Here is a 23979-nt window from a genome sequence, read left to right as displayed (position 1 = left end):
TTTTTAATGACTTAAACACAGGTCTCGCTGCCTCCTGACTGCTACTTTTACAGCCACCTTCATGCCATCCTGCTTATCAAGGCTGTCATGATTGGTGTTTGCCCTCCACAAGGTCCGATTTGCTGATCCCGGTGAGGGCTAGTAAATATGATGTCTGGCCATCTCGATGCCGTAGTGGTCGTGTATTGTGATTCCTTTAAGGCTGTGTTTTTCTCATTAATCTCATTGTGCTTCAGCTCAGGTGTCACTGTGTGTTGAGGTAGAGAGGAACGATATGTCACACTAGGTAAAAGAACCTGTGTGTGTGTGTGTGTGTATATATATATATATATATATATATATATATATATATATATATATATATATATATATATATATATATATATATATATATATATAATAAAAAAGTTAGCTTTTCTTTTCCTTGTACCTTTTAGTGTCAAGGTGCAGCTTTTACACTAAAAGGTTCAACAGTTTACCTTTTAGGTACGTCCATTTACTCCTAAAAGTCAGGCTGCTCTGACAAAGGATGGAATTTGGTACATTTTCTCTGAGTAAACTCTTTTTCTGCTTCAGATTCCCAAGCTGTAAATAGCATCAGATAATAAATTATTAATGCAAACAAATGTTCTAAAAAAGACCAAGAGATGCTTTTGTGCAGCAGGAATAACTTCCTGTTTTGTACGAGACAACAGCAGTCCAGAGCAGCTACAGTCTAAACGTGAGCATCCAATTATTTAAAAAGCAAAGACATGCTCTTCAGACTTTTGGCAGATTTACGTGCATCGGTAATTTCAAATGGAGACGTTGTCAACAGTCAATTTCAGTTTCACAGATTTGCAAGATTTTCAGTTGCAGGTCATTGCTGAAAGATAAAAGTTAATTTATCATAATTTAAAAAACAAAGAAAGAAAATAGTTCTATTTAAAGGGAACTGCTTTCACAAGGACACTTACATTCATGACCTCACATTTTGTCCCATGGCTGATTTGAGCCTCTGCTGTGTGCCATCGATTGTTCTGGTGGTGTGTCACGGCACAGCTTCTGCGTCAGCGCTAATCTATTTACAGCACAATTGAATTGTCCTTAAAATGACTAAATATGTCAGGTTGCCTTTCTTTAAAAGCATCTGTTGGTCAGCCTGAGTGTTTTTGTCATCATTCACTGGTTTGTTATTTTCAGTGAATGGGTCAACAGAGCTGCAGACTGAAGACAATTTTATCATAGCGTGACGTGAGCAAGGGAGCCCTTCCTGCTGTAAAGAAACACACAGAAAGCACACAACTACATACAATGAGAAAGAAATCCAAGAAAATTCCCCTCCTGATGGACGGTCAGCTGACAACCAGATAGACAGGATTCAGCTGCCTGGAGAGTTGGAAATTTCTAAAATTACGAATGGTGAGGTGAAAAGCTTTTCTTTGTGAACCATTGGTAAATGTTTATTGTTAAATACACCCATCCATCTTCTTCTGCTTATCCGGGGCTGCGTTGCGTGGGCAGCAGCCTAAGCAGAGAAGCCCAGACCTCCCTCTCCCCGGCCACCTCCTCCAGTTTTGTCTGGGGTAACACCAAGGCGTTCCCAGGCCAACCGAGAGATAAAATCTCTGGGTCTGCCCCGGGGCCTCCTACCAGTGGGACATGCCTGGAAAACCTCACCCAAGAGGATCCCAGGAGGCATCCTCGTCAGATACCCGAACCATCTCAACTGACTCCTTTCGATTTGGAGTAGTGGCCTCTGAGTCTCTCCCGGATGGCCGACCTCCTCACCCTATCTCTAGGGGAGAGGCCAGCCACCCCTCAGAAAGCTAATTTCCAGGGCTTGTATCTGCAATCTTGTTCTTTCATTTAATTTCGGCATCAATCCATCTGTCGATCTCCCACTCTCCTCTCTCCTCAACCATGAACAAGACTCCGAAATACTTAAACTCCTCAACTTGGGCCAATAACTCGTCCCTAACCTGGAGTGGAGAGTCCCCCCTTTTCCGTCGGTCAAGTACACGCTTAAATGTTGTCAATTCTCCACAGCAAGTCACAGACTATGTACAGGAGAATATGACTGTGGTGTCAATAAGAATTTACTGACCTCAGTTTCTCACTGATTCAGCATCTAGTATCACTTAAGATTGTTCCAGCTGGTTAAAGATCCCATTACTGAGCTTTCCTGCTTTCTCAGCTTTGTCCTCTGCTGAGGCATAACAGGAGGACACTTTCAGCTAGCCCAAATGTTTTCTCCACAGAGTGGACTCAGTGCATATCAATGCTTTGTACTGCAGAAGATGCAACAGAAGGTAAACATTGCATATTAAAGCATAATAATAATAATGAAGTTGTGCAGTAATTAATTTTTCCCTGTAGGCATAATTAACTGAGCTGCCAAATTTTGATTTAATTTTCACTTTCAAACACAGTTTAAGGTGTGACAGAAATGTTTTCTTGGCATATTACATGAATGTGGCCCACTGTATCAGGGGGGGAAAAATCCCCTGTGATGATATAGAAGTCTCAAAAACTCATGTATCAAATATGATACACTTACACTTAGCCATGAATGGAGCCACACATGACTCGTTCTGACCGCTGCTTAGGCAGCTGGAAAATTATATGTTTAGTTATCTGTTGTAGTGGTGACGCCTCTTTAAAAAACACAGTTTCACAGCATCTCCAGGAGCTCTAATAATGAATTGGAATGAAAGATCTCCTTCTTGTTGGGAATAGACAGGAATCCACATTTCTCCCACAGCACTTCTTATAACTGGCAGCACTAAAACCATTTTAAATAGTTCGTGCAATCCAGAAGAGAATCTGTGTATATCAGCTTCGATGAATAACCGCAGACATAAACACAGGAAATTGATTCTTTTAATGCTTATTTAGAGGTCGTGTCAGTGTCTGCAGAGACTTTGAGGTTTTGCTATCAGAGACGCCGGACTTGTTGGGATTCACATAGTTCTCAGGCTCTTTGCTTATAATGTATCACAAAAAAATTTATATTTGAGTGGATAATGATAATAGTGTTAATGGTTGACTGTGTTAATAACAAGAAAAGATTCAAATAAATTTTCCAAGGATGCCAGTGTTCACAAATACAACATTTTCTTGTTGATTTTCAATTTCTGTATTCCTTAAAGTCATTGCGCTGAACCTAAGAATAAATATCTGCATGTTTTCATTCATTCCAAGAAATAGTTTATGTCAGTCAGCAGGAATAATGGATATTAATGATCCAATCTGGACACTCTTTTTTAAACTGGATTTTGATACAATGGTACAGTTGGGATCATGCTGGTGTCCTAGTTTAGGGATCAAAGAGGGACAGCATGTAATCGCATTGTCCTTGGTTCAAATCCAACCCTAGACCTTTGGTGCATTGTATTCCCTTGTTCTTCATTTCTTGTCCCTTGCCACCAGAGACTACTGATGAAAAAGGAAAAATTCCCCAAGAAGCACATGGACTACAGGGATGTCACTGTGCACTCTTTTCTTTCTTTAGTGTTAAGTATCTTCTTCTTGTCCAGACAGGAACCTCCTTGACATCAGGAATGTTCAAGGACTATTTCTGCTTCATAATGATACTGGACATAAATATTCAAACTGTCCTCAGCTCCAGCACTGGGACATCTTATCCACAGTAATGTGAACCTCGTTATTTATTTCAGTGGCTGAGTGAGAAAGATCCGGGTGTTTATATAGAGCCATGTGAATCTGCCTAGGCAGAGAGACATGCCTGCGCAGTCCGCTAATACGCCGCATACTGGTGGCAGGCTAACCAGTAAACACATAAGTTAAAAAACACGCATTTTAAAAATTGCTTAAATAGGCATCTTTGTTGGTGCACATGCAGTAACTGGTGATTTGTCCTGCTTCTCACAGCTTACTCATCACCAGCAGTGCAGGCACAGCTTGAATCAGAGGCTTGTATGTAGACCTCCACACCAGCATACCCTTTCACTGGCATCATTTAAGAGTTGATGAAGCTGGTGTGCTTTTCTTGGTGATTAAGACAGGAAAACCCTTCATTTAAAATGTATGAGCTGAATTTGCTTACACTTCATAAAGCGCTTCAGTCTGTACCCATCCATATCTTTCTCTCATTTAGCACCCACCACCACTTTTTTTAAACACCCCCCTTATCCTTTTCTTTCTTTTTACCCCAGTAGCCATTGTTGTGTTGTATCCCAGCAGGATGTGTCAAAGCTGACTAAACAGCTCTGAGTCACAGTGTTGTTTCTGAAGCTGTAGGCGCTATGGACTGGTGGAGATTCCAGCGTTCCTTGGATGATAATGTAAGGGGATGAGATGAAGAGGGTAGATGGCCACATGGTAAATGAGAACAGGCAGCAGCAAAAAAATAAAATAAGATGAAACCTTTAGGCACGTTATGCATAGAACTGAAAAAGTCACTTTTGAGAAAATGCAAATATGAATGCGTTAAACTGCTTAATGAAGACCAAAAGTGCCGCACAGCCCTTCATAGAAGTGGCAAGAAAAAGATACAGAACACATGATATCTCTTGCCTGTTCTCATTTACATGGTGGCCAATCCCCGAGCCTCATTCTGGTGGAGGTTTCTTCCTGTTAAAAGGGAGATTTTCCTTCCCACTGTTGTTAAGTGCTTCCTCATGGTAGGTCATCTAATTTTGGGGGGATTTTCTGTATTATTGTAGGGTCTTTACTTTACAACTTAAAGGGCCTTGAGGCCACTGTTGTTGTGATTTGGCACTATATAAAAATACAACTGAACTGAATTGGTTTGAACACGAGACAGCGAGCAAGTATCAGTGTCAGAGGCGCTAATTCATCACACCAAAACACGTCTATGTCTCCATCTCTGCTTATCCATGTCTGTCACTCCAGCTTTGAATCTTTGAGCTGAGTGGTAAATAATCTTAATGAAAATATGCAGTGGACAGTGACTTTTACATTCTGGTTTGGCATGTATGAAAATGTGCTTTTTTCTTTCTGGCAAAACAACTATGCTCACTATATCCAGCTGTAATAAGATCCAACTTCTGCATGGAGATTCACACATCACTTTTCTTCTAAGCCATATAGCCCCCATGTACGTGTATATACTGTATGTGAACCCCAGAGGTCTGGTGCTGTGGCCTTTGCTGGTCTAAATAAAGAAGGGCCTAAAAGTGGGTAGTGGGCCATGAGTTCAGGTCAAAGGGAATGTGAAACTATAAACCAGGAGGCCTGTGAAGCTCGGGACCAGGCATCACACACTATGTTTGCTTGGATGTTTGTTGTCAGGCCGGCTGCCTCGATATTCATTGATGAGCCTGAGGTGTTTGTGTGTTTGTGAAGCTGTTCTGTGAGCATGAGGACAAGGCCTCTGTAATTTACTGTGGACAACAGGCAGATGGAAGCAGCTGACTCCTGCTTTACTGCTGTTTAGTATTACTTTGCACTGCACTAAGTAAATATTTTATGCGGTTAACGTGAAGTCACAGTTTCGATACCTGATAAATTGATCAGTTGACTGTCAGAATATTTTATTAATCAGTTATCAAGCAAGAATCCCAGCATCTCAAAGGTTAGAAATACTGGCTAGCACAGATTTAGTCTAAATATGATTTCAGATGATAAAAATCAAAAAAGTTTAAAATTTTATTTTTAAATTGAGAATGAAATATTGATTGCCTGCACTAAGGTTCAACTTCTAAGCAGCTGAATGAATATATGTAAAAATGATGGAGGTGTTTGATTATTTTTTTTGTCACTGACATCATGATGTAATTCGGGAAATCAGTGGTATGAAGTTTCAAAAACTTGTTGCTAAGTAACATCTGTAGCTTTCTGCTCTCTCTTATGTTTCCAGAACTTTGATTCTCTCGAGGGATCCATCCAAAACCTTCTGTCTGTGCTGTTCCCGCCCTTTGAGGCCACCGCCCCCACGCTTCTCAGCCAGCTCTTCCAAGTCATCGACAATCATTATCAGGGAGACGCCCTTCGGTGCTTGCTGGACTTTCTGGTCCCAGCCAAGCACATCTTAGACACCGTGCAGCAGGCTGCATGTGTAAGTCATTGTTTGTAAACCCCAGTGGGATGCTAAGCTAAAGAGACTTTTATGTACATTCAGCACTTTTGTTAATATAGAGCAGAATACTGAGTACACTTCTTTCTGTTGCCCATGTCCTGTCCCCTTTAGGCTCCATACTCTGGTGTTCTTTTCGTCTATGAGGGCTGGCCTCTGTGCTTATGTGACCAAGTTGTCGTCCATCTTGCTCCCATCGACCCAGTGCTACTTCAGCCGGGTGATTTTTATCTCCAGGTGGCACCATTCTGTGACCAATCAGCTCGCATCGTGGTTTGCAGCCTCCTGGAAGACGAGGACTTATTGGAGGAATTAGTAGAGGAAACCCCAATTCCTGAAACTTCCTATCCTTGCATATTCAGCCTCGACTGGTTAGATGAGCTCAACAACGGCCGCCAGGGAACGCCTCTCAGCCGATGCCTGCTTGCCACAGAGCAGGGCGTGGTGAGGTTACCATGGGAACGGGTGGCCGTGCCTGAATTTGCCGACAGGCCACACAGTGCTAGGAGTAGTATGGCCTCTGCTCCTCGCTCATATCCTGCTTTGCCATCTCCGCTTCCTCTCCTTTCACCTCTTCCTAATTCTTCATCTAATCAATCTTTACCACTTATTCCTTCAAAGGAATCTGCACTCAAACTGCTTCCTCTAACCATTCAAAATTCAGTTTTAACATCTTCTTCACATCCCTCTCCCTTCTCCGTGGAGACCAGAATATGTCCAGCAAAGCACGGTATTGCTGTGTCGCTTTGCTTGGTTGATGTTAGTGCTGCTTCTTCGTCAAGGCTGATCAGAGTTACAGAGACTGAATCAGAGCCTAAGCCTTTAGGTTGGGTGTCCCCTAACACGTGGGATAGCCGCTTTACTGGGAAAGGTACAAGCACAAGACCAAGCACTGTTTCAGATACGTGGACCCCTACGAATACTGATCTAATTGTATGCAAAGGTCAAGATAAGGGTGCTGAAATCACAGCGCAAGATAAAGGTAAAGATAGAAACCTTCAAGATACCAGTAGAGGTGAGCCAGCACCCATTGTTGGTGCAGAAGGGGAATATATTGATATCCTTCAAGCCACTATGCTTTTCGGTAGAGCTCAGTCAATTAAAGAAGAAAAACAAAAATCAGAGGCACAAATCCAACCACATGCACAAATTCAGGGACAAATGCAGAGATATCTGCAGAGACCTGCACAAATCCAGCCACAGGATTCACACAGGCAAACACAAGGGCAGACGGCAACACGGATGCCACCTCCCACACAGTGGCAAGCACCAGTGCAGCTACCTGCAAAACCTCAAACGCAAAGTCATCTTAGACCCAATGAGTCTGCAGAAAAAGGACCTCCATCCACTTTCAGTCCTTCCCAGCCTCACCACCCTCACTCTGACTTCACTGATCCCTCTGAGTGTATCCGGACTGTGCATTTCTCAGAGAAACCCTGTACTCCATGCATGAGAAGAAAACAGGGCGGAAAGGTTTCCAGGGCTCAGGAGCTGAGGTGTCGATACAGGGACTCCTACCAGGCTGCGCTGCAAAATCCCGTCACATTTGGAAAGGAGAAAGAGAAAGGAGCTGCATTAGCTGTGGTGGAGGAGGATGGTGATTTCTCACTGTGTAAAAACAGACAGGGGCCACTTGAGAATGAAACAAGGGATCTGTGTTTTAATTTTCAAAGAATGTATGGTGACTCTGGGATGCAAAACCACCGTCCTCAAGCTGTTTGTAAGGAGTCGGGAGAATATGACACAGCTCCGTATTGGAAACCAGGAGATATAAACATCACCCCCTGTATGGATTACAGGGGAATAAATGCTTGTCACTTTGGTGAGCTACCAGAGCAGACATATGATAGGACCACAGTGCCATTTAGGGAACCACTGGATGTAAACTCTGCCTATGGCAGTACACACAATGTGAATGGAACAAATTCAACAGTAGAAACACAGATGACTAACGCTAAAGCTCAGTCGAGCTCAAATGGACAGTCACGTGTCTCCACCAAACACCACGGATTACTATTTAGTTCGAATGAAATTTCTGGGAAGCACGTGACCCTCAAACCCTGCGAGCAGCTGCCAAACAGAACAAGTTCTGCGGGGAGCCCTTTCACAGCATCACAAAACACACAAGTATGCACATCGAATAAAAGGTGTTCATCCCTCTCCACTGCTGTTGTGGACACCTCAGAGAAGTGTGAACTGGTTATCGTCGATGGTAAAAATGTCAGGAGGAAAGAAAATAGCAACTCCTGTGCAGAGATTCCCCAGCTGCATGTGGTTAAATGTAAAAACAGCACCGCCTTCAGATTAGTTTCACCAAAGATCAACAGGAGGAACATGGCTGTTCTAGGTACATACTTAAGTCATTCTTCTCTGTAGTTGTCTTTGCGGTCATTTTGGTGTTGTTAGGTTCATTTTATTTTGTTTTCAAACTTTGTTCAGATGGTGATCAGCCTGGCAGCGCTTCCATAACTAGTAGAAACAGCCAGCAAACACAGAAACCATCACAGACAGATACACCTCTAGTGGCAGGGACACAGAAGACCTCCCGGCCTCCCTCTGTTCGTCCTAGACCTGACCACTTACCTCTAGGATCTCCAGACCCCGGAGCCCACCCCCTCTATCTGGGAGTAGCATCACTTACAGGTAATCAATTTGATATACAATAAATAAAATAAAAAGCTATCCATTAATATCCATGTGCACTGATTGAAGAATCATCTTGGAACATTGTTGCTCTTTCTCACAAATACCACTGTAAAAAATACTCCACTGGCCTTATGCAAGTATGCTCTCTGAGTACAGCATGCAGTATGCGGCACACCAGAAGTCCAGTAGCTAGCTGTGGCTTTACTAGACTGTTGGGTGCAGTTACACATCAGACTGCTTAATGACCTGACTGCACCTCTGTTGGATAAAGTCTAGAAAGGTTCAGAGCTGCAGTGTAAAAGCATCAATATAAAAATCTCATCTGCTATCTAATATATGACATTATTTCAGTGTGAGAGTCTGTATCTGTGATTTTATTTATTTATGAAAATAAATATTTTATTGTTTTTGCGCTCATAGAAAACATTTGCTTTGCAACATTTGCTGTGAAATTCACTTATAAAGTGTTGTGTTTAACTTGGAGGCATCTAACAGTGTGGTTTCAGAATTCAACCAAGTGAATTCTACAGGAAAATGTGAATGACCTTGCTCGGGTCTAGTTTGTTTGTCTTTGGTTGCTGCAATGTGTTGTTGGACTCATGTAAATGTGAAGCAGGCGACTCTACTGACCTGTAGTTAGAGGTCATTATGCAATGATGAAATCTTAAATATGAACACTGCTGCGTAACCTATTACTCCTAATAGAAGCCTTCACTACTATGCATTGTACCTAGAAAACATTGAACCATCTGTTTGCTTCTTTCTTTTTTGATTATTATTATTCTAGACTTTGGTCCTCACTATTTTGTCAGCTGCAGTATTATTTTGCAAAGTTTTTCTCACTTTTAAACTTTTGAAAATATATCAGCTCGTTTGTGAAAACCCTCCTGCGTATGCAACATATTTTATTTTTATTTTTATCCTCATCTCTCCTTTCTCTTACCCCTCCAGGCGGCAGAGACAGGACGGGCAGGGCAGTAGTTGAACTGTATGGTGACCACCCGGGATGGCGAACAGCTGTAACAAGCCAGGAGATCTTCCAGATGCTGCTCTACTTCCACTCTATTACCAGGTAAGAAATGAATAAATCATTCAACCAAACACTTAAAATAGACCCTCTCTGCATTCACAGACCTGCTGGAAAGCAGGAGTTTTCTCATTTATGTGGTTGTCTCTGTTTTATTTGTGGAAATACTGTGTGCTAGTTGGAATGTTTGTTTTTGTAGGACAGAAATCAGAGACAGTGGGATGACACTAGTGTTCGATGCGAGGAAAACTAATCCTCAGCCGCACCTCTATAAAGCTTTGATGACTCTTCAGGTATGAAGCAAACAAACTTTCCTTATTACAGCTTGCTACAGCTGATCACAGGTAATTGATGTTTTATGTGTTAATCTCTGGCTGAGTGCTCCTGTTTGCAGATCATAAATACTGGGTGAAAGATCAAGTCCTAAAATGCATCAGCACCCTGCTTGTTTGCAAGAGAGCAAGAGATGACATTAGTTTTCAGTATACATCTGTTGATTTATTTGTCATGATTAGCTCAGTGGAGTGTTAAATCCTTGCAGGAGCAGCGCCCTCAAGCAGTGAGCAGTTTGGTTATGCTGGTGGACAAAGAGAACAACTTCAGACCAGAAAGGTGTCCAGGGATACAGGTCAGCTTTTTCACTCTTTACATCCATTTTTAAAAGAAAGCCCTCGTAAAGCAGGGGAGTTAAACATTAGGCCCAGGGGGCAGAATCAGCTCAGCACAAACGCTAATCCAGCTCACTGAACATCTGTGTGTATGTATTACATGCCATATATGTATATATTATGCATTATTTCTAAGAGTGCAAAAGCATGTGTGTCTAGCCATGCAAATATCTTACATCTTGAGACTCTTTGCATTTACAGTCCTGTTCCCCAGAAGACAATTTCTTTCTTTTGTGAATGAAATCTAATCTCCTATATGTGTTTGCAACTAGCAACAGCTAAATATTTTGTTAAGAGAGTAAAATATGTCATATTGCATGACTATCAGCTGTTGAAGGAAAGAACAGGTCTTTAATCAAAGATAAGTTTTCTTTATCAGATGTTTTGTTTTCAGCGGTGTATAAGATGAACTAATTACAAAACTAAATAGATCAAAACGATCTGCTGTTGATCTTATAAGGACAATCATCTAAATCAAATACCAGCAAACACACCGAGAGGTCCAAAGTTCCAGTTTTGTCCGTGCACTAATTAGTTAAAATGAAAGCAAAAAATGTAGAATTTGAAGGATTTAATAAACCAGATTACATAAAGATCTACAATGTGTCTGCTAAAGGTGATAAGTGAACAATCTCCTGTGGTTAAATACTGAGTAATGACTTAAATATGTTCCTGGTAATTTGACAGACTGATATAGTGACATCAGTTAAATCGTTGCTGAAGCTGGTGGAGGTGAGTCAGCTGAGTTCACACCTGGATGGGACACTGTCTCGTGGTAACGTTGACTGGAAGGAGCTACATCAGGTGAGGCCGTCACATTATGATATTAACTGTTTCCATTTGTCCATGCCTGTCTGCCTTTTCACTGCTTAGCCACATCTTTTGTTCTGCAGAAACTCTTCCCATTTGTCTACGATCTGCATGTGGCCTCCAGCCTGCTCCTGAGAGCCATCAGCAAGCTCGAGGAGCCCCGCAGGACAGATACTGTACAGGTACTTGAACACTTGCCTTTGACTGGTTTTTCATTTTGTTATTTGGACCTTGGAAATTGAGGTTACCTTCTCCTCAGTAACTACTTCTTTGTTTGGTCTTTATGTAACAGGGTGTGCAGCAGTGCATGATAGACCAGAGGACTCTGATGAGGGATGTTCTGGAGGACAGCCGATTGGTCAGCCTGCAGAGAGAGGGTGGAGCTATCCTGGCTAGGCTAAGGAAGCAGAGCGACCTCAAATACCCCCACTGTGAGGACTTTAGGTAACCACGAATCATCCTAATGCTATGTTTGCAAGTGTAGAAAATCCCAGCTGTTGTCCTACAGTCTGATTCAGGTTTTGCTGTGAAACAACAAGTGTCAGTATCTTTCTATAACTGGCAATTAAACATTGTTAGAATAGCAAAGTGTCATCTTAACATCACATTTGCCGTAGTTTATTGAATATGAAACAACAGGTACAGGAAAGAACATGAGGCCAGACACACTGATTCATTTATAAGTAAGTGTTTTCCTACACTTTGAGTAGGTGCTGGCCTTTATCTTTTCAGGTAAGTTACATTAAAAGTGTGGTCTCATCTTCAGTGGGGGTGCTGGAGTACACTGAAATGTTTAAAATGACATTCACTACTTTTATCAACTTCTTTGTGAAGCCTTTGATGTTACGTTTTCCTCAATACAGTGATGCAGTGGACTCAGTGACAGGTCTGTACAACCACGTTGAGGAGCAGGCTCACGTCCTCGTGCAGCGGTCCAACGTGTCGCTGGAGCACCTGGAGTACCTGCTCCAACTCAGAGAGATGGAGGGGCACTTCACACAGGTACGTTGACTGATGTTCTGTTTACTAAGGTTAAAGGTTTCTTATTTGAAAAGGTATTTTTAGACTAAAGTTGGTGTAGGTCCTGTGATCCTGACATCACAAAAGGCCACTGATTCAGCAAGGAATTAGGTGGCTGTATTGAAGTGTAGAATTTCAGGATTTTTGTGTGTAAATAAATTGAAAGTATAATTTAGCTGTAATTGATCATATAGAATATAGTGTTAAAAAGAAAAAACGAGGGCTTGTGCAAGATTTCCTCTAGTTTGTGGCTTTTAATATCACTTCATTACAAATTTAAATCAGGCACTGATGGTAACTTATTTATGCTCTAAGTTGATATATATATATATACACACCTCAGTGCGTATATATATATATATATGTATATATGCATACATATTATATATACATATATATATATTTATATAAACAGGTAATATGCAAACAGTTTATATTTTATTCCTGCTCTCTTTGTGTTATAATGCGAATGAACAACAAAAAAAAACTAGACACTAAAACATTTTAATTAACTCAGTGCTGCTTTTAACTGAGAAATGAAAAGCAGCACATTCAGTTTAGTTGCAGCTGAATATGCATATGCATATGCACACACTGGAGTCTGCACATATTCAGTTTTCTTATATGCTACATTACCAAATACATAACTTTTGTGTCTCCACCCCTATGTAGATTCAGCAGTGGTTTAATGAGGAGGGAGAGCACCATTTGTTGGAGGCAGAGTCAGTGGAGGACTCTGGAGACAGAATGGAGCAGATCCTCAACATCTTCACTGGTTTCCTAATTGAAGCTAATGTCAGTCTAAGATTTTATTTGTGATTGCCACTCTCCCTGTATTTGTGTTTGTTTGTGCAGCTCTCTGAGTCTCTCTTTCTGTCCCCCTGCAGGACCGACAGCACCACGCCATGTCTTTGGTGTCAGAGGCCGAGCGGCTTCAGCAGAGAGGGATCTCCTACCCAGAGACTGAGGCGTTCAGGGATTTTGTCTGTACCTTCAAGTCAGGCCTGGAGGACTTCCTATGCCGAGCAGAGGCGTGTGGCAGAGAGCTGCAGATCATGGTCAACGTGTGCGATTTTTGTGAGCAGGTTTGTATTTGATACTTGTCGCTTGTTGCTCTCATACTGCATGTTTTGCCTGTTTGGGAACCCCAAACTTTCATACTTTTTATCCTGTACTTTGCATTTTTTAACATCTGACTTTCTAGGTTAGAACTACTCGTTTTTTAAAAAGTAGTAAGAAGTCTTTTTCATTTACTTTTATTTAAATAGACATTTCTTTTATAAACAGGCTACAGCACTGTCCAGTGAATGCATTGATTACCTGGACCAGTGTCAGTCCAGAATCCATGCAGTGCAGGACCTTGAAAGCGCCTCACAGGTTAAACAAAGAGACACTCTGCTCCAAAACCAAGACTCTAGTCCAAACATTGCATCCCTTTGTCAGTTTGACATCCATACAGAGCAAGGCTCACATCCAACCACCACCGGTGTTTCCCCCTCATGCACCGACAGCTCCATCCTCCAGGCTTTCCATGACAGGTTCCAACAGTTCAGCCCGGAGAAATTCCAGGAGGTAAAGGCACAGGCCAGCTTCCTGCAGGGCTCCCGGGGGATGCGTGTCTGGAACTTTGCCTGGCTGAGAAGTCAGGAAGCCCGGCAACAGCTTCAGGAGAGGATGCAGAATGTGGATGAGGTTTATCACCAGCAACCAGATTCTAGCAGCTGGTGTGAAGGTCATTTTGTTGACGTGGTGAGCACTAATGTTCAGACAGCTTCTCCCGGCAGCCATAATTTGGTGGTACAATCAACCCCTGGGCCTCGGCATCCGCAGTGGGAAAGCATCATGTCAGGAGCGGTGGATTTAGGAAAGAGAAGACCGATCCTGGGCAACAACTGCGCTAATTCAACAGCTGTAGCCTGCTGTAACATCATCGTTAAACCTGAGGATTACAGTGAGGCTGGAATTTACCAGGGGTCAAAGGTCGCTCCACAATCTCCTCATAGGTAAAATAACTTCTTTGGTTGTCTATCCATCCCTCTTATTAAATATTTAACTCACTTTGATTTCCAAAGCAAGTCTCACACTCTTCTGTTAGATAATATTTGTAATATTTGGGAGAATTTCTCTGTGTAATAATAATTATAATCCAATTATAGTAATTGTAGATGCCCTGTGCATTATGTCATGGTATACAAAATTTAAACAAAAAATACAAAAAGTGTTTTGGATCTCCGCTGGCATAAAAAATAAAGATTTATGGATCTGAATAAACATTTAAGATGATTAAGAACCTTAAAGGCAGTTTTGAGTTGGTTTTCTGTAGCATGGCTGTGCTACAGAAGTAGTAACAGTGTCTCTGTGTCATTTTTATACAGGTCAGAAAGGAGAACAGAAAGAGAGGTGAAGAGGAGACAAATAAGCAGAGCTAGGAGCGAGAGAGACACTGCCGCTCTGTCTCAATCCCACACTGTCGGCTGCCAATGGTTTTCATGGGGACGGGGTTTTGGGGTGAGGTCAGCGAGTCAGGACTCATGTACCACACGAGTGGCAAAAGCAGGATCATCTACTCCTCCAGAGCAGCGAGTTCGAACCCCATCATCTTGTTCCCACCATGGTCAGCCGTCTTGTCGAATCCTCCAAGAAGCTCAGAAGTTTCAGATCTCCCGCCATGGGAGCTTCTGCTCAGAAGACTCCTGCATGAGCGACCACGGGACTGTGGGGGGTAAAGGGACTTCATGCTGCAAACACTCCAGCCTGCCCACTGGGAGGAATGAGGGGACCTGTTGTTTAGAGAGTCCACATGGGAGTGCCAGCCGCGCCCTGTAAGTCTTCTGTGTGTGGGTGAAATCATTATGGCCTATAGAGAATAAGTAATATTTGATGATTAACTTTAATTTGGCTCATCTTATGTGGCTCATGTGAGTCTTTCATGCACTCTTTTCTGTCTCTAAGCTGGCAATGAAGAGCTACAGGTACTGTCTGTTCACTTTCCCTCTGTTTTTTCCATCTTTGTGTCATGGATTGATGGAACGGGCTTACTGAGCACAGACTATCAGTGCTGCTATTACCTCACTGGAAATTTCAAATATCTTAAATACTGTGCTGAGAAACTTTGTTTGCAATAAATTTACATTTAACCCAATGCAGAAGAAGTTGGGGGAAAAATGTAGGTTCGTGGTGTAAATATTTATCTGTGCCCAGCGGGTTGTTTCCATAATTCACAAATGCTGGCTTTTTTTTTCTTACTATATACGTGACGGAAGCAAAATAATAATGTATCTATCTGAAATGGGAAAGATAGCTGATGATAAGCGTAACAACGAGAATGTACAGTACTGTGAAAAAGTCTTGGACCACCTCTCATTTCTTTGTATTTTTCTTCAAAGAAGTTTGTTGTATTTTTTTAATAACTAACACACTGGTACACAATCATTCATTATGATAACTCAACATTATTGAAGCAGTGTGAGGTCATCTTGACAGAGAATAAAACAAAAGGCAGCCAACATCCGAAAAAGAAAACACTTTCAACCTTTCAACCTCAGAACTGTACACACAGATTTTGCCTTATATACTGTATTCCCATTTATGTTTGCACATTACAATAAACCGCTGCACCTTTACCTATATTTGTAGGAAAATATAAAAAAAATAAGGGCCGGTCAAAGACTTTTACACAGTACTGTAGTTATCAGAAGATGTCTGCACTTTTTTTTTACCTGAGCATGTTAACATTTGTTTAGAATATTTTGTATGATTATATCCTCCTGTCACCAGGAGGCTGCAGCGTGTCATGGAGGAGTTGGTGTTCACAGAGAGGGAGTATGTCCGCTCCTTAGGCTACATCCTCACCCACTACCTCCCCCTAATGGACAGACTAGACATCCCCCAGGACCTCAGGGGCAAGCGAGGGGTCATCTTTGGCAACCTGGAGAAGCTTTATGATTTCCACAGCCACTATTTCCTGCCAGAGCTGGAGGCCTGTCCAAGGGAGCCTGCGATGATGGCCCGCTGCTTTCTCAGACACGTGAGTAACAACTCTGTGACTGCGTTATACTTTTTCATACAATATTTATTCTACATAATGTTTTTACTTCTTCTCAGAAAAAATTTTCACTTTACATTAAACTGTATTTTTCCACAGAGTGAGAGTTTTGGTCTATATGCTTTGTACAGCAAGAACAAACCTCAATCAGATGCCCTGATCCTGCACCGTCCCCATGACATCTTCAAGGTTAATTTACGTCTTCCTATCAATGAAAAACTTTTAAAGCAGTTTTCTAACTTAATGATGTAAAGGAGATTTACTGTATTTATTATAACTCTAACTTACAACTCTAAAAGAGCTGAGTGATTAAAAGTATTCCACAGACAACGTTTTACCCCTCAGCTGAAGGGGCTGATGGGCTATTGTTGTTACCCACTTACCCCGTTACTGGCAGGTGGAAGGGAGGTGTGGAGACCCAACTATGTGAACATGATAAATCAAGAATGAGGCACTGTAGGATTTTCAAATCGATACGATTAGGGATGGGTATCGTTTAGGTTTTATCCGATACCGGTGCCAAATCGGTACTTTTGAAACGGTGCCGGTGCTTAAACGGTGCTCGAACCGGTGCTTAAAGAATGGAGAACACAAACTTTGTCCAAAAACCTCTCATGTTCAGCTGGTTTTTTTTGTAAAAAGATAACAATGTGTGCCTTTTCTGCAGCTATGTGGCATATATGGTATCACTCTTGGCTGGAAGCAGTGCTTAATCAATGGAAAAAACTAGAGATGGACCGATCCGATATTACGTATCGGTATCGGTCCGATACTGACCTAAATTACTGGATCGGATATCGGAGAAAAAAAAAATGTAATCCGATCCATTAAATATCACGAAAGCACCTCACAAAACTTGCAACACGCCGTAACTCACCTCAGAACGTTAGCACGTCGGAGCAGTATGCATCACGTGATAGAGCGGCTGTGGCATGCCGACCTGTCAGTGGTCTGGATAGCATGTGGAGCTTCGCTAGCAACCCGGCATTTCATCTCCGACAAAGTTATCCCGAGAGAAGTAAAGCAAGTGTGTAAGTCCATCTCTGAATGTTTGTAAAGCATTCCTGCGTTAAGCTTAACAAACGACTGCCTCTTCTTGCTGCTACTTCAATCATGAAACTGCTTAACGATCAGCTGATCGGCTTTTCTGTCGCAAGTCGTCTCTCTTGTTTGTTTTTGGCACACTTTGCACCAGAAAGAGGAAACCAGCGGCTGAACAACAGCAGCACGTTTAAGCTTGATAAGCTGTTGTTAGAATTTATTTAATATTACTTTCTACTCGAGGATCTTTTTCTACGTAGCTGACAGCTGGTAACTGTGCAGGGGCGGATCTAGCAAAGTTTAGCCAGGGGGGCCGATAGGGCATTAACAGGGAAAAGGGGCACAAAGACACACTTTTCTTTCTTATTCTCATTTAAAATGTCTAGCTTTTAATAAATAATTATCTGACACCCAAAGTTTTAATTTGATGCAAAATGAATAGAAGTCCATTACTGTATATAGTAACTATTAAGTCTAATATACCCTAGTAAGCTATAGTACTTTTTCCTTTGGGAAGGTACCATCTGTGCAGTCTGCAATTTTGTTGAAGAAAGATGTTGAATCTATTTAATATTTCCTGAAAAATAATTGATTTCTGTGCATTTTTTTTCACACTGCATCAAATTAAGGTTGATTACGTTGATTAAGCATCATGAGGTGGAGCGTGAGGGGTGGTTCCCTATTTTTTATTTATTTATTTTTGTTGTTGCTGGGAGTTGGAACCCTATTAGTTAGGTTGCTTAATATTTATGCTAAGTACTCTTTAAAATACCAGAATAGGGAGGATGGTGTAGGTTTAAGTTTATTAGATTGATCAGTATTGCTGAACTATGAAATATTTTTTTTTGCATACAGGTATAACAGAATAGCTTTAGTGTAGTTGTTGTTTTAAACTTGAGTATGAACTTATACAAAATGCAGCAAGATATTTAAAAAACAGTTTTGTTGATTAAAAAACACTATATCGGATTCATATCGGTATCGGCAGATATCCAAATTTATGATATCGGTATCGGTATCGGACATAAAAAAGTGGTATCGTGCCATCTCTAGAAAAAACACAAACTTTGTCCAAAAACCTCTCATGTTTAACTGTTTTCCACTTTTTCTTTGGTCATTTTAGCCTTTTTGGCAGGGTGAAGGGAGTATCTGCCATCAAACAAGAAGACAGCCGCATGTAGCTATGATGATGTTTGCTAGTTCACCTTACATGCATTAATGTAATAACGTGGTTAGCCTACTCAACGTAAATTACACACGAACAACATTAAGCTACTCACGCAGAGAAGAACGGCTGCTGCTGCATCATCATCCTCATCATTTCTGCTACACTGGCAGGGCTAGGGGCCAGGACTCTATTCTTCGGGTTTTTGGGGGATGTTGCTCCGGGTCCGATAACTGGCAACCCACCCGACGTGCACGGTGTGAGGTCTCGCAGCAAGCTATCAAATACCGCGCATTTCTCGGCTTTTAAAAAAAAAAACGCTATGCGTCGCCAGCTGTTTAATCGGATTCTTGGTGTTACCTCCTTTGACAGTATCAGCTTAAAGCACTTGTTGCAGGCTGCTGAGTTTGCATATTTTGCTGTGAAGTACAGCCAGACTTTTGACCGCTTTGCCTTGGGCATTTTTAATCTGTAGCTCTGCTCTAACAGAACGTACGTACCTGGCCCCGCCTACTATCCTCGGAAACGTAAAATGATTGGCTAGAAGTGTATCACAGCTCAGGAAAAAAAAGCACCGAAATAAAGCACCGAAATGTGCGCTGCTTTTCCGTCTGGTTACTACCGTTTATGTCAGAACCGGTGCCATCATGGCACCGGACACCGGTACCCATCCCTAGATACGATAGATGCACCTGGTAAAAACAAATTCTAATCTGTGTGACCTCGATCTCACGATCGGGGCTTTTGAAAGTTTCAGAGTTTTCTGAAAATCTGGTGTTTGCGGTAACTCAAGAAGGAACCTAGGCACCTAGGATGTTCAAACTTGTACCATAAGTGCATTTTCTAGGAAGCGTAGGGGTAGCAGTATGTTTAATAATGCACCCTTCCAAGGTATATAAGAACAGCTCCCACCATTGTCCAACAGCTACAGTAGGAGTGTTTGTGCCATGCTTTTACTTTTTAGACTTACGCTCTACCTTTTTTGTTCCTTCACAGAAGAAGCAGCAGGAGCTGGGAGACATGATGGACCTTTCATCCTACCTTCTGCGCCCTATCCAGAGAATTAGCAAGTACAGCCTTCTGCTCCAGGACATGTTAGCTTTGGCTGGCTCATACAGGCCAAAAGATATAATCCAGGATGCACTGTGCACTTCTAATATATGCGCGCAAAGCGTGTCCGGCCCAGCTGTGTATGTGCCTGACCTGACGAGCAGTGAGAGGGAGCGGGAGAGGGCCGAGATCCAGGCTGCCGCAGCTCTGATTCGATTTCAGATGCGTCATGGCAACGATTTACTCACCATGGATGCCATTCAGGATTGTGATGTAAGATTTTAAAACGGGAGGCCGGGTCAACTTAAATTACAGTTGTTGCATGACAGTGACAGTTGCGTCCCCTTTTTTCTGTCAGGTGAATTTGAAAGAACAAGGCCAGCTGATTCGCCAGGATGAGTTCACGGTTTTCTTCAGGAAGAAGAAATGTGTCCGCCGCGTCTTCCTCTTTGAAGATCTGATTCTCTTCAGCAAGACCAAGAAGACGGACATCGGAAACGACGTGTACATCTACAAGCAGTCATTCAAGGTCTGCACATGTCCTTGCTCATCAAAGGGTTGTCAGAACCTAAACAGTCAACCCTTTTTGAACCTTAAAACACAATTTACAAGGAATTACATGTCAATGCTGCTTGAATCCTCCAGGATGAGAAATTTCTACATCTCTTTCTATTTTCTTCTTCAGACAAATGACATTGGGATGACTCATAACTCTGCTATGAGCGCTCTGTGTTTTGAGATCTGGTTCCGGAGGAGAAAAAGTGAGGACACCTACACTCTGAGAGCCTCAAGCGTGGAGGTGAAGAAAGCCTGGACCACAGACCTGGAGAGGATACTCTGGGATCAGGCTGCTCATAGTAGAGGTTGTGACAACATACTGTCTTTATTTAGCATTTGACCCAGTGCACGGTGCTTCACAGGTTTAAAAACATATTGTGAATCTACGTTTTGTTCCAGAAATGCGCATGCAGGAGAGGGTATTCATGGGAATGGACCGCAAGCCATTCATGGATATTCAACCCAGTGATGCTGCAATTTGTGACCGAGCTGTCAGCTGTGTTGTTACCGACAGAAGTAAGGAGCTGCACATACAACATTTTAAACTAAATTCCACTTCATCAGATATAACATAACAATTCAGAGTTCTCTTGCAGTCTTGGTGTTATTTCCACCCTTTGTACTATAGTTTTAGTTTTTTCAGTTAATTAAAAGTTTAACATTTAATTCATCCATTTAACCCTCCCAAAAGGCTTGAGGTTGACATTAGGTTGTAATTATTATTGTGTCATGGCTCTGGGGATGGTTAGGAATTAATTGAGTTGAAAATCACTATAATCCATTGCAAAAAAAACAAAAAACATCATTCCTTTTCCACAGCTGATATGCTTGCAATTGGTGTAACACCACCAAAGTGTAACATTCCAATTGGAATCTTTACACTAGTAAAGATCCCCTGGATACAGGAAATCTGATCAAGGGCTGTGTCCTGAAACATATTTAAGTTAAATGTGACAATAAAGGCACTTTACGTGTTATTTGAAAAACTTTAACTTACAGTGGGGGAAATAATTAATTGATCCCTTGCTGAATTTGTAAGAATTTGTAAGTGAACAGTCTCATGTCATGTCATTGAATAAAATAAGTATTTGATCCCCAAGCAAAGCTTTAGCACTTGCTGGAGAAACCTTTGTTGGCAACCACAGCAGTAAGATGGTAGTTGGTCACCAAGTTTGCACACATATCAGGATTTTGGCCCAATCCTCTTTACAGAAACTCTTAATCCTTTATCTTTCTTGGCTGTCAACAGATTTTGTATATGGCTGAGGTCTGTGACTGGCTAGGCCACTCCACGACCTTAACATGCTTCTTTAGCCCGACAGTATGGGTATGGTATGGGGTGTGTCAAAGATTTTACGCCCATTGAGTCATTTACATAAAATGGGCTTGTTCTGCCCAACTGCCTTCAGATCCTCCATTGTAGTTTGGACTAATCCACCACCTTTCTCATTATCACTCCCACCTAATGAAGCAAGATCCTGCATGGAGCTGCAGACTAAGCGCAACTGATTGTCATTTGTATTTCTTCCATTTCCAAACAGTCACACCAGCAGTTGTCATCTTCTCACTAAGATTCTTGTTGATTGTCTTGTAGTCCATTCCAGCCAGCAGGCCTGCAATCTTGTCCCTGATGTCCTTTGCCAGCTCTTTGGTCTCGCCCATGGTGGGAGAGCTTTATACACATAACAATTTGAGATCAGGAGTATCTGTAATTAACTGATGAATACACTGATTGTAATCTGTGGGAACCACAAATCTGGCTGGTTTGTAGTGGATCAAATGATTATTTCCTCCACTGTGCATGTATCACTTACAAAGAGCACATCAAACAAAAGCTATTATAATTGAGGAAGCGCTGAAATACTCTCAAAAACTACTTTTTTGTATTTTTATAAAATTCTTTAATGAATTGTTTTTAATCAATTGCATATCATTTCATTCTTCTTGTTCTATCACATCACAGATAATTTTGGGGAATGGGGGGCTGTGCATCAGTTTGGTCTTTGTTGTACTAAACGTGTTATAAAGCGCTTTGAGGGTCTCGAAAAGCGGTATATAAATGCAATCCATTATTATTATAAACAAATTTTTATAGCACTGATTTTATTGATTGCCCTGACATTTGGTAAAGCCCACTAATCCAGCTACGGAGAGAATACTTTTTCATGTGCATGTACTTCAACAGTCCTCATTGCTCACTAATCAAGCCCATTATTGTCTCATTAATATCTATGTATGTCGTCAGTCCCTGTGGCGTGTTGTTCACACAGGGGTTTAGACTATCCCCGACCTCACTCCATTGGCTCTGGCAGCACCACCTCCACCACCCTCAGCCAATCGTCTTCCTCATCCGGCCGTGGCTCACTGCCCCCTGCCGGACATCCCGGGAACCTGTCGCAGGGCGTGGATGCCAATCCAGCTGTCTGCTCCTCCCCTGACGCTGTGACTGACAATGAACTCAACAATCATCACCTACATCAACATCACCTTAACTATGAGCAGTGCAATGATCGCCATCCACTGAGTGAGTTTATTTTAAGGTTTTTTGTTCCCTATAGAGAGACGTGTTTGTTTGCTGCTGACTTTTTAACTTACTAGTATTCAAACAGTAAATGACTAAATGATAAATCAGAACTAATCATATGGTGATTATCCTAACATAGAGCAGTAGTTATATTTAAATCCACTGGAGGGTTTAAGTTTATCTTTTAGTTTGGCCCAATCTAGTGGCACAGCAGTGTGAAAAACTGCAGTGCGATCTTTACTAGGTTTCTATTTTTTTCTTGAACATCACTATGAAATGTTAACTTATATCAGTTTGATGTCAAAAAACCTGTTTTCTTTCCGTGTAGTGGACAGCACCGAGTCTTCTGAGGAGTGCACGAATCTCTTCAGCAGCTCGGAGCACAGCTGTCTGTCTGCCATCAGTGGCGAAATAGTGGACGACTCCTCCTGTGTATCTCAGAATTCACAGACCCACCCACAGACCTGTCGGACACCCAGCCTGAGGCGAAGCAGCTCACCGACAGCTACCAGAAAGAAGCCAGGTGTAGCTCCCAAACCTCCTCATCTGGCTAATTCTCAAGTGCAGGTGAAGGTGTAACAAGGCAACCTGTTGAATTAGTAAATGAGCTGAAAATTATGGTCTCAGCGTTTCTCAGGTTGTTTTTGTAGCTCAGTTCATTAGCAGGTCTGATGCAGCAGTTTTCCAACATGACGATTCAGTGTCATTAAGAACTTAAGTTATGCAGTTATGTTTTGACTTTTTTATTACATGCTAATATATTTGAGTGGTTTCTTGTTTTGCAGGGTGATGCACTTATAATTGGAAAATCAACAGAAGTTTAATATTGAATCCCCAGCAGAAGAAAGGCAGGTTAAATTCTACATTTATGTCATTTTTCTGTGTTTTTTTTATATTAAAAAAGGATACTATTCATGTGTATGTGGTAGTGCATATACACGGGGGGGACAGCATTTAAAATTCCTTAAAAAATTACGAAACCAAGCCCTAGCTTGAAAGACATACACCATAAAACTTTCTGTTGTTAAACCTTTAAATTTGAATAACAGCAGCTAACCTTATGTTGGTCATTTAATAGTCTTTGAAGCCTAAGGACACTTCTTAAAGAAATAGTGACAGATGTGGTTATATCAGTGGCACAGCATTCAGAATAATATGTGCTTTTAATATTTTTACAGATTGGACTTCAACTCAGGCTGGTCAGTCCTGCTGCGGTCACCCAGCAGAGATGGATGAACTATCAGAATGAAAAATATTATGTACAACCAGACTTTGTCATTTTAGAGGCGTTTGGGGTTTGCTTTTGCATGTGTCATACCTCATATCATATGAAGAAGATAAGGCTGTGATGCTGATGTCACACATTCATCATGAAGTGTGAAACG

General features: G+C 41.7%; 1 protein-coding gene across 1 annotated transcript; it reads left to right on the top strand.

The window, feature by feature from the left end:
• Positions 1-4247: 4247 nt before the first annotated feature.
• On the top strand, positions 4248-23438 carry LOC146610486 (pleckstrin homology domain-containing family G member 4B-like). Its single transcript, XM_085344993.1, has 24 exons — positions 4248-4286; positions 5825-6022; positions 6155-8387; positions 8480-8683; positions 9638-9758; positions 9913-10006; positions 10255-10341; positions 11069-11185; positions 11275-11373; positions 11484-11635; positions 12055-12193; positions 12884-13006; positions 13099-13296; positions 13499-14214; positions 14587-15033; positions 15989-16238; positions 16356-16445; positions 19459-19785; positions 19871-20041; positions 20198-20375; positions 20470-20586; positions 22316-22594; positions 22923-23161; positions 23380-23438. Exons 1-24 carry the CDS (start codon positions 4248-4250, stop codon positions 23416-23418), a joined length of 6657 nt encoding a protein of 2218 aa, XP_085201119.1. The 3' UTR covers positions 23419-23438.
• The last annotated feature ends 541 nt before the right edge of the window (positions 23439-23979 follow it).

This window comes from Diplotaxodon limnothrissa, linkage group LG20, assembly GCF_057381915.1.
Source record: "Diplotaxodon limnothrissa isolate DT_005_m linkage group LG20, D_limnothrissa_male_GT1.1, whole genome shotgun sequence".
NCBI classification, from domain to species: Eukaryota; Metazoa; Chordata; class Actinopteri; order Cichliformes; family Cichlidae; genus Diplotaxodon; species Diplotaxodon limnothrissa.
The sequence above is the reverse complement of the archived record's forward strand: the minus strand, read 5'-3'. Positions and strand labels throughout refer to the sequence as shown.

Coding starts and splice junctions, on each gene's coding strand:
- LOC146610486 (XM_085344993.1), top strand. CDS start 4,248: ATGGACTGGTGGAGATTCCAGCGTTCCTTGGATGATAAT. Junction 10,007..10,254: donor AAGCTTTGATGACTCTTCAG/GTATGAAGCAAA, acceptor AAATCCTTGCAG/GAGCAGCGCCCTCAAGCAGT. Junction 15,034..15,988: donor GGGAGTGCCAGCCGCGCCCT/GTAAGTCTTCTG, acceptor TCCTGTCACCAG/GAGGCTGCAGCGTGTCATGG.